This window comes from Haliotis rubra, unplaced genomic scaffold (assembly GCF_003918875.1).
Source record: "Haliotis rubra isolate DU_JTF1 unplaced genomic scaffold, ASM391887v1 Scf19, whole genome shotgun sequence".
NCBI lineage: Eukaryota > Metazoa > Mollusca > Gastropoda > Lepetellida > Haliotidae > Haliotis > Haliotis rubra.
Window position 1 is genome coordinate 1,213,658 of NW_025765891.1, and position 13,242 is coordinate 1,226,899.

The 13,242-nt window shown below is 41.7% G+C and overlaps 1 protein-coding gene across 1 annotated transcript; it reads left to right on the top strand.

The window, feature by feature from the left end:
* The first annotated feature begins 589 nt into the window (after nt 1-589).
* Nucleotides 590-7,074, top strand: LOC124274335 (protein DPCD-like). The gene is made up of 6 exons (XM_046709697.1): nt 590-665; nt 1,943-2,023; nt 2,541-2,659; nt 3,352-3,485; nt 5,982-6,084; nt 6,865-7,074. Exons 1-6 carry the CDS (start codon nt 605-607, stop codon nt 6,967-6,969), a joined length of 603 nt encoding a protein of 200 aa, XP_046565653.1. The 5' UTR covers nt 590-604; the 3' UTR covers nt 6,970-7,074.
* The last annotated feature ends 6,168 nt before the right edge of the window (nt 7,075-13,242 follow it).

Genomic DNA, 13,242 nt, shown 5'->3' on the forward strand with positions numbered 1-13,242 from the left:
TAATTGTGTGGAGTGCGAAACTGAGAGCGAGACCTGTGGCGTTTTGGCTGTGAGTATCTAATATACTGCTGGGATGCATGATAATACCTCATTTAGGAGACTAACGAAGTGGCGATTGACTATGGATCGAGTCTGTAATTAATAGCGTTTATGATAATAACTACCACTATTGAAGCTTATACGTATGAACAGCTGATAGAAATGTTTTAAAAAGAACAACAAAAACATTCGGCCACCACTAAAGTCTTATTGAAATCCATTTGAGCGATGATGAATAACGTACATTTGCCTGACAAAAGTTTACTTTCACTATATAGCAAGGAAATGAAAGCATGAGGACACGTTTAGTGTAGTAAGAGGGGTAACTCTAATATGGTGCTCAGTAAATAACAAAACATCCCTAATTCGGTCATATTCTCATCAATTATCAATAATATTAATTATATCCATGTTGTCTATTACCAATCCACTGGTCTACGGTAGATATTGGCTGATCCTTTCGAAAACATAATTTTGACAGGTTGCAACACGTGGTTGAAACTTTTGTAAACAAAGAACTCTCTAGAACTGGAGTATGGAAACTCCGCAGTATCCAATAAACAACATGGCGTCATCGTGGTTGGAAAAACTGAAAGAGGCACAGAAAACGTGCTTAGTTCAAGATGGTGAGTGTTCTTCGAAGCATTGAGCAACTACCTGAGACACATAATACATCGGAGAATATGTTCACTATAAAAGCAAATATCCAATGAGCCAAGGGCAAAGGATTTTGTATAACCTGCCCTACCCAGTGCCCTAAACCAGGGAGACTATATAGAGTATCCCTGCCTAAACTAACCATAGGGATCAAGCCTGAAGGAGGCACGAGAGAACATTGAAACGATACCTAAGAATTTGTCTTGCGATATACCTACTTCTTACTCTACAGAACTCCGTTGCTGGCTTGACCGCACACAGCCGATTAGGTACCACGACAGCAGCGTGCGAAATAGTTTCAAAATTTTGCTAGCCAGCCGGGCTAGCTGTGCCTGAGAGTTGCTAACCCACAAAGTAATTCACTAGTCCGAAAACTGAATGTAGACACAGGTTTCATCATTAAACTGCTAATATGGTGAAATTTTTATCAGGCCATAATCTTGCATGATTTAAAAGTGTGTTATAACTTAACAAGTCAGAGAGAGTGATATATTTACATAATGACCCATGAAAATTCACTAGCCAGTCGGGCCAGTGACTGTGGCGATTTACTAGCCCGACTGGATATTTACTCGGTGGACTATCTGAAAATACCTTTACAAAATTACGTGGGTCAGGTTTATTTTATAGAATTTCACATCCTTACATGCACTGCTTTTGCCAATCACCATGCTCTTATGTCATGACATTGTATTGGGCCTGTGAGAAGGCATATGAGAAGAACCAATAAGACAAACATTGGGGAAACTTTCCCAGTAAAAATTATGTTGAAACTTCATTGGTTTAACTAGTGTTAGTTTTTATTTGTGTGCAGGCCCTTGGTATGTTTTTTCAGATGCTGTAAAGTATCTATCATCCACTGTCAAATTGAAGTGCTAGACATTTTGAATAACCTTTTGAGTTTTCCTTGTAATAAATAATCTGTACAGACAGTTGTGGATTTCAATCTGATTCAATCCTGATTATTACTTTACTTGTTTGGTTCTGGTAAGTGGTAAATGTCTCCTATCTGGGTCACTGCATGCTTTTATCAGACTGTAAGAAGACATGATCTTGATGATTTAATTGAAATTCTGCCCAGGGCACTGTTGATCTCACTACAGGCAAAGTTGACATGTTTCTAACTGGATGCCTATTTAAGTTGAGAGGATATGCATACCTTTTCTTTATATTATCAAACGCAATCATCACCAATAATGTGTGTGACTAATTGTACTAAAAGTTAATCTGTTTTATTGAATTGTAGGCAGAAGGAAGATACACTTCACCTTTAAAGATGGGGCAGAGATGACAGAGGAATATGACCTTCAGACCAGCGAGCTTGTCGGTAAGTAACACAAAGACCATTAAAAAAACAGGAAACAAGGACAGGTCATCTTGGAGTCAGTATCCTGTGTCTATGTTACGTATTATTATGATTTTGAAATTGTGGCTTACACTTTACTGCAATAGAACTTTGTTGTATCGAACTGGGATATGCTGAATTCCTTGTCTTGAATTCACCCTTTAGTCCCTTTGAAATTTCTTCAATATTTATCATCATTTGTACACAGATGTGTCCCACTAAAATGTGTCAATTTCCCAGTCGACTCAGTTGACAGATATCACAGACTGAGGCTTATGACATCAGTCACTTGATTGTCCAGTTCAGACTCAATTGTCTTCAGTCCACATTAAAAAGCTGGAATATTGCAACCAACCAAAAAGGCAATAATTACTACATACACGTCTTAAAATGGTCTTTCATTTTTTATTTGTTGCATGATTTTGTTTGTATTACATAGAGGCAGTTTCCTTTTGTAGAGACTGAATATGTACATGTATTTATTTTTGTTTGAAAATAGTTCGTCGATGGCGTCGTCAAGGGAAGCTGGGCGGGGCAGGCAAGTGGGAGACAGAGGTGGGAGAGGAAGGTGTGCCCCGGATGCTGGAAATGGAGGGCATAGTGGAAAGTAGCAGCAATGTAAGTCACATATCTGTACAGGTTTCTGTGTATTACTAATCACAACCACTTACTCCAACACAACATAGATTCATCTGTCACCAGTCAGATACCATCTGATATAGTGTGAAATATTTGTGGAAGAATTGAAATAATGATTATTGGATGGCTACAATGAATCTTCATCCTACATAGTTGGGTGGTTAACGTGGTATCACTCACTTTTGTACCGGGACAGAATGATGTTAAGGCAGCATTGATGAAACAGTAAGTCATTCATCAATATGATCACTATTGCCATCTAGGGGCCCACTCGTCTAAGCTGCTGCAAATTGCTTTGCAGAGTGACATCCCTTGGGCACAAGATATAGTTCTTGGTCTGAATCTTGTCTCACCTGAATTATGATTCTAGGTTTGTCAGTCAGAACTTGTGGGTTTCACCAAAGTTGTCTTAGACCTGCATCCCTTGAGGTTTTCCTCCCTCATTTACGCTTTGATATACCAGAAACGGAAATACTAATGAAAGCAGCGCTAAATCATCCTCACCCACTATTCTGCCTGTTAGAGCTGAAGATAGCATAAAAAAGTAAAGAAAGTTTTGTAAGTGTTTAAAAAGGTTTACCTCTTTAGTTTCATCCACATTATGTTTGAGGGGGTGATTTAATGTTACTTCAATATTGTTCATAAAAACTAATTAAGCTCTCCCTTTGCAGCCAATGTTTGTCAGGAAAGACATCAAGAGCAAGTTCCAGTGGCGAGTGAGAAACCTGCCCTACCCTGTTGAGACATACAATGCTAGCCTAGATGATTCCTCCACACAGGTCATCATCAGAACAACAAACAAAAAGTAAGAACAGTCCATTTTTGTTGTTGTTTAAAATTGCACTCAACAATATTCCAGTTAAGAGAGGTGGTCTGTAAATATCTGGAAGAGATGATCCAGTGACGGACATCAGGTACATTGATGGAGATATGTATCAACCAAGTCAGCAGCCCTGACAACACAATTCCATTAGATGCCTCTTATGACAACCCTCGATTGCAAAAGACTGATTCTTACCAATATCAGAACCATTACATGATTATCTTAAGCATGCGTAACACTTGTACTCACTTCAATCTCTTCCTGAAATGCTTCTTCAACCCATGCTTGTCAACTAACAGGTGGTTGTGGTTACTTACTTGGTTCATGTATGTTATTGCACCCTAATTGTGTTGATTGATGTTCATGATGGGTCACTGTACTATCTGGTCCAGATTTATGTACATACTGACAACATATAACTGTGATGGGTCACTGTACTATCTGGTCCAGATTTATGTACATACTGACAACATATAACTGTACTGTAACTGTGATGGGTCACTGTACTATCTGGTCCAGATTTATGTACATACTGACAATATATAACTGTGATGGGTCACTGTACTATCTGGTCCAGATTTATGTACATACTGACAATATATAACTGTGATGGGTCACTGTACTATCTGGTCCAGATTTATGTACATACTGACAATATATAACTGTGATGGGTCACTGTACTATCTGGTCCAGATTTATGTACATACTGACAACATATAACTGTGATGGGTCACTGTACTATCTGGTCCAGATTTATGTACATACTGACAACATATAACTGTGATGGGTCACTGTACTATCTGGTCCAGATTTATGTACATACTGACAACATATAACTGTGATGGGTCACTGTACTATCTGGTCCAGATTTATGTACATACTGACAACATATAACTGTGATGGGTCACTGTACTATCTGGTCCAGATTTATGACAACATATAACTGTGATGGGTCACTGTATTACTGTACATACTGACAACATATAATCACTGTATTACAGATTTATGTACATACTGACAACATATAACTGTGATGGGTCACAACATACTGACAACATATAACTGTGATGGGTCACTGACAACATATAACTATCTATCTGGTCCAGATTTATGTACATACTGACAACATATAACTGTGATGGGTCACTGTACTATCTGGTCCAGATTTATGTACATACTGACAACATATAACTGTGATGGGTCATATTACTGTGATGGGTCACTGTACTATCTGGTCCAGATTTATGTACATACTGACAACATATAACTGTGATGGGTCACTGTACTATCTGGTCCAGATTTATGTACATACTGACAACATATAACTGTGATGGGTCACTGTACTATCTGGTCCAGATTTATGTACATACTGACAACATATAACTGTGATGGGTCACTGTACTATCTGGTCGACAACAGATTTATGTACTGTACTATCTGGTCCAGATACTGACAACATATAATATAACTGTGATGGGTCACTGTACTATCTGGTCCAGATTTATGTACATACTGACAACATATAACTGTGATGGGTCACTGTATTATCTGGTCCAGATTTATGTACATACTGACAACATATAACTGTGATGGGTCACTGTACTATCTGGTCCAGATTTATGTACATACTGACAACATATAACTGTGATGGGTCACTGTACTATCTGGTCCAGATTTATGTACATACTGACAACATATAACTGGAATATTGCAGCAGGCATTAAACAACAATGAACAGAAGAAAGGTCTCATGACCTACCAAATATAAACGACGTTGTACATGTTGTTATAAAAATACAGGCCTATTGGTCAACTTGTTTTACTGAGACTTTCATAGCAAAGTCAGATAAGATATTTTGACCACAGCTGGTAAATAACTCTAGATATTGCATGGTCCTGTTAGGAATCATTGTGGTTGCTCAGGTTGTCTTTGGTCATACGGGGCAGTGGGGTAGCTTAGTGGTTTAAGCATTCCCTCGTCATGTCGAAGACCCGGGTTCGATTCCCCACATGGGTACAATATGTGAAGTCCATTTCTGGTGTCCCCGTCATGATATAGCTGGTATATTGCTAAAAGCGGTGTAAAACCAAACTCACTCACCTACTTTGGCCATACTTTCACACATTTTTCTAGTGGTTTGCCAGTCATCTATGGTGCCATACAGAGTTATGTCCCTTAGATGTTCGATGTGGTGATCAGAGTTGAATCCAAGACTGGCACCAAAGACCATCTATCATATGGTCTCTGTTGGCACCAAATATAATCATTGGATGCCAACAATATGTGGCAGATGACTAGTACATGTGTGACATTAGGTTTTCATCTCACATAAAGAAGACGCACTAGGTCATTTTTGTGTTTATAAATGTATATTCTGTCAATTCTGATTTTTTTAATTTTCAGTTTTTGTTCCTCAGTTCATTAAATGTTGGAGCCACATAAGAAAGTTTACGTTACTTGTTCTGCTGTGATTTCAGATACTACAAGAAGTTTAACATCCCAGACATGGAGCGCTTGGGACTGAAATTGTCAGCTGATCAGATCCACTTGGCTCATGCCAATAACACACTTATAATATCAGTAGGTTCGATTTTGCTTGTTTGACATTTTTAGAAGAAATTTGTTTGATGTTATTCAACAAAGTTTAGACATTAAGCCATTCTCACTAGTTTGATTGCTGATATCACTGATGTCTGAATTGAGCAGTGATTGTAATGACATGATAAATTTTAAAGATTTTCTGTTCTCCGAATATGCATAGATTTTGGTGCCATTTGCTCTGATAAAGTTGGGTATACTGCCCGTCACACTTGGACTGTGTCTTATATGCGAGACTGAAAGTGAGGACATTGTAAAACATCAACTCCTATACTGTGACAAGCTGGTAGAAAACAGGAACGCACTGAGCGAGCATCTGTTTGATAACGTGTCTCTTGACACGTATATGAGACTCGAAGATGCTGAAGACGAGGTTAAAATCCTCACATACCTTGGTTCCATTACTCCGGTTGTGCAGGACATGACCCTTGATAGCTGGGCTAGGTTCATGAGCATTATTGCAAAACGCATCAGTGCATGGAACTTAGCCAGCATTCTGTATTTATAAGAATAGCATGCAATGCGTTGTAGATATTGCCCAGTGATCATCTGTTGCCAAGAGCTATGATTTCTTATGTTCTGTTGAATGTTTCAAATATTATTGAACTTTCCATTTTGTCAAAAATATATACATAACTGGATGTATAACTCTCCAAACCATTGGTGGAAATAAAGAACATTCATTCATTCATTCATTCATTCATTCATTCATTCATTCATTCCTCAACCACAATATTTTATTCTATGCTTAATTTTTCACAGTATAAAAAACCCAAAGAAATACTGGATATAGAGAAACAACTGCAGGAAGAGTTCAAGAAGATGAAAGCTACCAGTGATGGGGACATGGACTGCCGGCCGAGCTGATGGTACTCACAGACCAATGGTTTCTACTGTGGAGCTGAACAATGGCTGCACCAAGTCAAACATTTTTCAGAAAGGGACATAACTCTCATAAACTAATCGAAAATCTGTTCTTTTCAGGTTTCATTCTTTTGGGGTTTTTTGTAGACATTTGGAAGTATTTGGAAAGATTGATGTGTCTGTGTGGTTTTGATGACATCATAGGAAACTTGTCTCACTGGCAAGATGTCAGAATTGTATAGCATGAATGAGTGCCTGTTAAGTTGCTTTAGGATAATTAATGTTTTCAGTTGACTGCATTCCATCATGCTTGATACAAGCTACATAAAATACTGTGTCAGTGTTGATAATTACATGAAGATGTGTAACAGCCAGCCAGGACTCCCCAGGTAGTAAACATGCATCACAAAGAGACCTGCACAGGGTAGTTCCTGCTGTCCAGATGAAGTGTCTGACCTGAACTGTTGCAAGTACTCTTAATTACTAGTTCTTGTTAACTGACAAAGCTCCTCATGTTGCCTTAGGAACTGGAATTTGATTTACGAGTGAGTGAGTGAGTATGGTTTAACGCCGCTTTTAGCAATATATTCCTTGATTTACAAGCGATGAATCTAATTCAGGGATCAAGTGAATAGGGGATCAAGTGAATAGTGAATAGGACCGCACAGTTTTCCAGTATACCATACCAATACAATTTCCAAAATATGTTTATTTTTCCTTATCCTGACTCATGCTCTTTTGCTTGTCTTCTTCTTCTTGCTAACATAGTGGAACACTTGTATCTCCTTATTTGAAGCTCCCTTCAAAATAAAATCACTAATTGGTACTCACCACGAGTTGCTCCCCTTTGTCTCCCCTGGCGGGAAAAGGTGTCGCCACCCTCTGGCCATGTGCTTCACTCTCTCCTTCTTCGCCCAGTGAGCAGGATGTGAGAGCGCCTTTTGTCTCCTTACACACATATCCTTTGATAATCTCTTAGTTTTTACCTCTCATAGGTTACTATAGAGGTATAGCTAGTATCCTTTATTATTTGTATTGATTAATTATCGATTTCTACTGTTTATTCACGTGTATTCGGATTGTTCAGCTAGCTTTACGCTCATGAAAATCTGTACGATTTGTAGATTACGCGTTTTCTGCCTCCGATCCACATGTAATATGCCCTAGTTGTTCTACTGCCGTGGTGCGTTTAATTCACGTTGCAGTTACTGCATTAATTTATCTCATTCTGCATTTAATAAATATCATCTTTTAGGCTCTTAAGACGTGCTGCAGATAGATCACGCAAACAAGGGCAAAACATGGCAGAGAGTCCAGATATTCCTTCCAGTCAGCTGCTAGCGATCTCGACCCTCTCCCGCCTGGTGTTCTGCTAGAGACCCTGCGGCAGAGGAACGGGACGAGTCCGTTACTTCGAAGAAACGACCGGCCTCCCAGACATCCCGCCATTGCAGACTAAGTCTAAGAGGGCCTCATCGTGCGTCTCAACGCAGATTGAGGACACCCAGGGCAGCAGACTTCCAAAGGGAAATCTCACGAAGACAGCAAGAACTTTCTCAGCCGAGATCGCTCCAGCAGCAGAGTTGGGCCTCTACGATGATCAGCCGATAATCATCCCCGACTTACGGCAGAAGAAGCGACCGTGTCAGCGACTGTGACTTCTGCAGAGATCTCCATGCAGCCTGATGCCTCTACACCGACGCCAGACGCCATTGATGTGAACCCCATCGCAGAAAAGATCGCCCGGCGACTTCGCCACAGATCATCCCAGAAGACATGATGCGCAGATTATGAACATCATGGAGGACCACTACAAACTGGCGCTAGTAGGTCCGAAAGCCTTCGCGAAGGCTCCAACGTGAGACAGCACCCCAGAGGCACCCCCGTCAACGTAGCAGCCAAGACGATGTCACCTTCGAAGGAAGTCCCCGCACCACCTTGACGGCGACCTAGATGTACAGCTTTCAAGGCCTTCGCAAAGGCGGGGAGAGATCATCACCATCTTCGATTTCATCTCTAGATATGGACTCAGACCATCAGACATCACGGAAGCCTTCGCGAAGGTCATATCATCGATCCCCCGGACCGGACGCAAATGAAGCTTCGCGAAGGCATTCGCGAAGGACATATGATTCCAGATCTTCATCATCTAGAAGAACATCGAGGGACTGCCGAAGAGCTTCGCGAAGCTATCAACATTCACCTCACAAGTCTCCGAGAAGATCATCCCATAGACGATCTCCACTCCGTTCATCACCAGGTCGATCACCCATCAGATCTCCACATAGAGCGGCGCACAAGTCAACTAGATCGCCACAAACCTCATCAGATATACAGACAGCTACACGCAGTCCCGAAGAGCATCTACAATTTATTAATGATGATGGTTTTGAGGATGATGGAGGAATCATATTTTCTGATGCAGAGATACGGTATTGGATGGTCAATAACCTAGATCTCACATCACCATCTAAAAGTGGCAATACAGCTCAGACGTATTTGATGAAGGAAGATGATCCAGATGCAATCACTCTACCCCCGATCGACCCGATTGCGGCAGTGCCACAGAATCTAGATGCAGCTTTCCAGAAAGCTACGAAAGTTCAGATACCACATCTGCCCAACTTTCAAGCCAAGAAGTTCTCCACGCATAACATGGACTCCTTCTACAAGGCCCAGGACATCGATGAGAACTATAAGATCATCAGCGATGTAAAGAACAAGATTTACAAGATGGATGATCGCAGTTGGCTCATATAGAAACCATGACGAGACGATGTTCTTTGGGTTAAATAGATCTAGGACGATCAATGAGACTCTTATTACTAGATTCCGATTCCACGACGGAAGATGATAGAATGATTTATTCTGCCTTACTTATGCAAAAGAAAGATCAGCAGTTTTAACGGATCATCTTACATCTGTTTCAGCAGCACTGACCTTAGCTCGTCGTCAAGGCCTCCTCGCCTCCTGTAATTGGGGAGAACTTTACAGCCCCACTTTATACAGCCCGTGCGGTCGACAACATCCATCTTTGACGGAGAAATCGACAAGGTCGCCAAGGAAGTCTCTAAGGATTCCAGGGAAGTCCTTATGATTAGATCAATGGACACACTAGCCAGCGTCATTAGGTCAGACTTCACAAAGATACTCAGGCAGATCTAAGTTCACGGGCCTACAAAGAGCAAGAGAAAGGAAGATAGCCAGCTCTAGAGGTAAAGATTCTTTTCACGCCCATATGGCAACTATAGAGGAGGATCAGGAAGAGGCAGACACCCAGAGGTTCCCGCAATTATAGACGCTGAAACACAGGTTCGGAACGACTGGAGTCTTCCACCCCCAGCCGTTCCAGTACAACCAGCTCAAGTGGGTGGACGCCTCCAACTACACTGGGAAAACTGGGGAATACTGCAAGATCCTTACGTCTCCAACATTATTCAACACGGATTTCGTATCCCTCTACAGGCCAAGCCTCCGCTGACAATCAAACCCCCCAAGTTCGATTTACAAGCGCAACAACTACCAAAGATAAAAGAGGCTGTTTCATCACTCCTATCCAAGCAGGCCATAGAAGTAATAGATCAAGCAAACATCGAACCAGGTTTCTACTCCCCAGTTTTCCTAGTTCCCAAGAAAAACTCCACGGAGAAATACAGACTCATCTACAACATGAGCTTTTTCAACAAGAACTATCTCACGAAAACCACCGAAGTTTCGCATGATACATTTACCTCAGTTACGCCAGATGATTCGGCCCTATGGACTACATGGGCAGCATAGATCTACAGGATGCCTACTTGCACATCCCCATTCATCCCGATTCCAGGAAATACCTACGATTTACTCTAGAAGGGCTACATTACCAGTGGAAAGTACTCCCATTCGGAATATCATCAGCCCCCTGGCTATTCACGAGGATAACGAAACCGATTATCAAATTTCTACATCGTCAAGGGCTCACGAGTGCATTTTACCTCGACGACGGGATACAAGTAGATCAAGATCCACTGCGTCTCAAACTACAGTTAAATTACATCATAAAGCTACTAACACAACTAGGTTGGTTAGTAAACTTACGCAAGTCGGACCTAGTACCATCGCCAAGACCTACAGTTCCTAGGTATTCGATTCATCACAAATCGCAACCGTATTATGGTACCAGAAGACCGTTGGCTTCAAGATACAACAGACCATTCCACCAGCTCTACTCTCCGTTACCACTCGCCAATGGCAGAGCCTACTAGGTCTTCTCACATCAGCCCAAGACATGACTGTCACAGGCAGATTACAGTTACGCCCCTACAGGTCCTCATCAACACATCTCAACGATGTACAACCATTCAGTCTACGAAACATCTCAGACCACATCTACTATGGTGGACCAAGAAATCGAATGTCTGCGAGGGATTTGTTTAGCAGAGCAGGAATACAAACCCATCTGTATGTAGCGCCACTCCAAGGTTGGGGAGCTCATCTCACCAACCACACGATATCAGGGTTATGGAATCAGCAAGAATGCAAACTCCATATAAACAGTCTAGAAATGAAAGCTGTAATCAACGCCATTCTACATTGGAGCACATTTCTACAAAATGCTACTAATGATCCATACAGACAATTCGACAGTGGCGTTCTACATAAACAAGCAAGGCTCAACGAGATCGATGAACCTTTTGAACCTAAGCTTTCAACTGTTGATTTAATACAAGATCTAAATCTACATGTCAGAGCAGTGCACATTCCCGAGCCAGAAATATACTAGCAGGCGGCTCTCTCTCGGCCCTCATCTACCATCACCGACAGAGTGGATGATCAACAGAAATTTTTGCACAGATAATCAAGCAATTAGGAGCCGCTAATAGACCTATTCGCCACGCGATTCAACAATCAGCTACCGACATTCGTGTCACCAGTCCCAGACCCCCAAGCTTGGGCGCGGACGCTCTAAGTCTATCATGGAAGGCCTCAATGCGTGACGCAGCGTTTCGCCGCCAGCAATAATACCTCAAGTATTACAGAAAATCAGACAAACACAGAGCCTACAACTCACTTTGGTCGCTAGCCCTACTGGTCGGGCCAGAACGTGGTTTCCCATACTAATTCAAGAAATCGGTCAACCAACACTGGAGCTACCCGCCAAGAACCCTGTTAATTCATCCTCACACCAAACAAGTGCACGGAAACCCAGCAATGTTCCAACTACACGTATGGACTGTATACAAATGTGTTTAAACAAGAGAGGATATTCTGCCAGGGCGGCAAAAGCAGTCACGCTTTACGTTACTCAACTTCGTAACTTGTACGACGACAAGTGGCACAGTTTCAAAATTATGCAACAAAGAAAGGGTTTACAGCAAGAGAGGCTTCACAACCTCAAGTGGCAGACTATTTGTGTTACTACTACGCCAAAACAAACATTTAAAAGGTTCAACGATATCAACATATCTTGCCGCCGCTTAGCTCTGTAATCACCATGAGAACGGGTGTCAAATTGACAAGATCTCCAGAGTTACTGGCCTTACTAACGAGCCGTTCGATTGGAGGACCAAAAGCGGAAGTTCCACGCCCCAGCTTGGGATCTGAATGTAGTGTTACAACACCTCACGAGTGAGGTCTATGAACCCTTGGAATCGACAAACTTTGAATTTCTCTCACAGAAAACATTGTTTCTGCTATCGCTAGCCACAGCAGCAAGAATGTCTGAAATTCACGCTCTGGATTACTGAGAGGATACAGTTTGATGACAATCATAACACAGCGCACTCGGATTAAGATGGGATTTCATTGCAAAAATCAACTGCCAGGTCAACCAGACAGATTATTCCACATTCGGCTATCCTCTATTCTCGGATCACAAGATACACAAGACCTATCACTGTGTCCGTAAGAGCGCTCAAAGTTTATTTACGACGATCCAAAACAAGGAGAAGATTTCTCAAACGTTTATTCATCCCATTATCGCCTACGAATCAAACAGAAGTGTCACGGACCACAATATCTATTTGGATAAGGACTGTCATTCTCCGTGCCTACAAGGCAGCAGGCTTGGACCCACCAACAGCATCAAATCCACATGAGATCAGGGCACTGGCCTCTACCCTCGCCTACACGGTAACTGTTCCTTGAACACGATTATGGAAGGATGCTATTGAAATCTAACATGGTATTTGCTAATCACTACCTAAGAGACATCACTACAGAAGATGTCTCTGGCATTCACCATTTCGACCACTGGTCCTCGCCAGCAACTGACAGTCCCTCAGAGAGGCGTTAAAA

Coding starts and splice junctions, on each gene's coding strand:
- LOC124274335 (XM_046709697.1), top strand. CDS start 605: ATGGCGTCATCGTGGTTGGAAAAACTGAAAGAGGCACAGAAAACGTGC. Junction 666..1,942: donor AACGTGCTTAGTTCAAGATG/GTGAGTGTTCTT, acceptor ATTGAATTGTAG/GCAGAAGGAAGATACACTTC. Junction 3,486..5,981: donor ATCAGAACAACAAACAAAAA/GTAAGAACAGTC, acceptor CTGTGATTTCAG/ATACTACAAGAAGTTTAACA.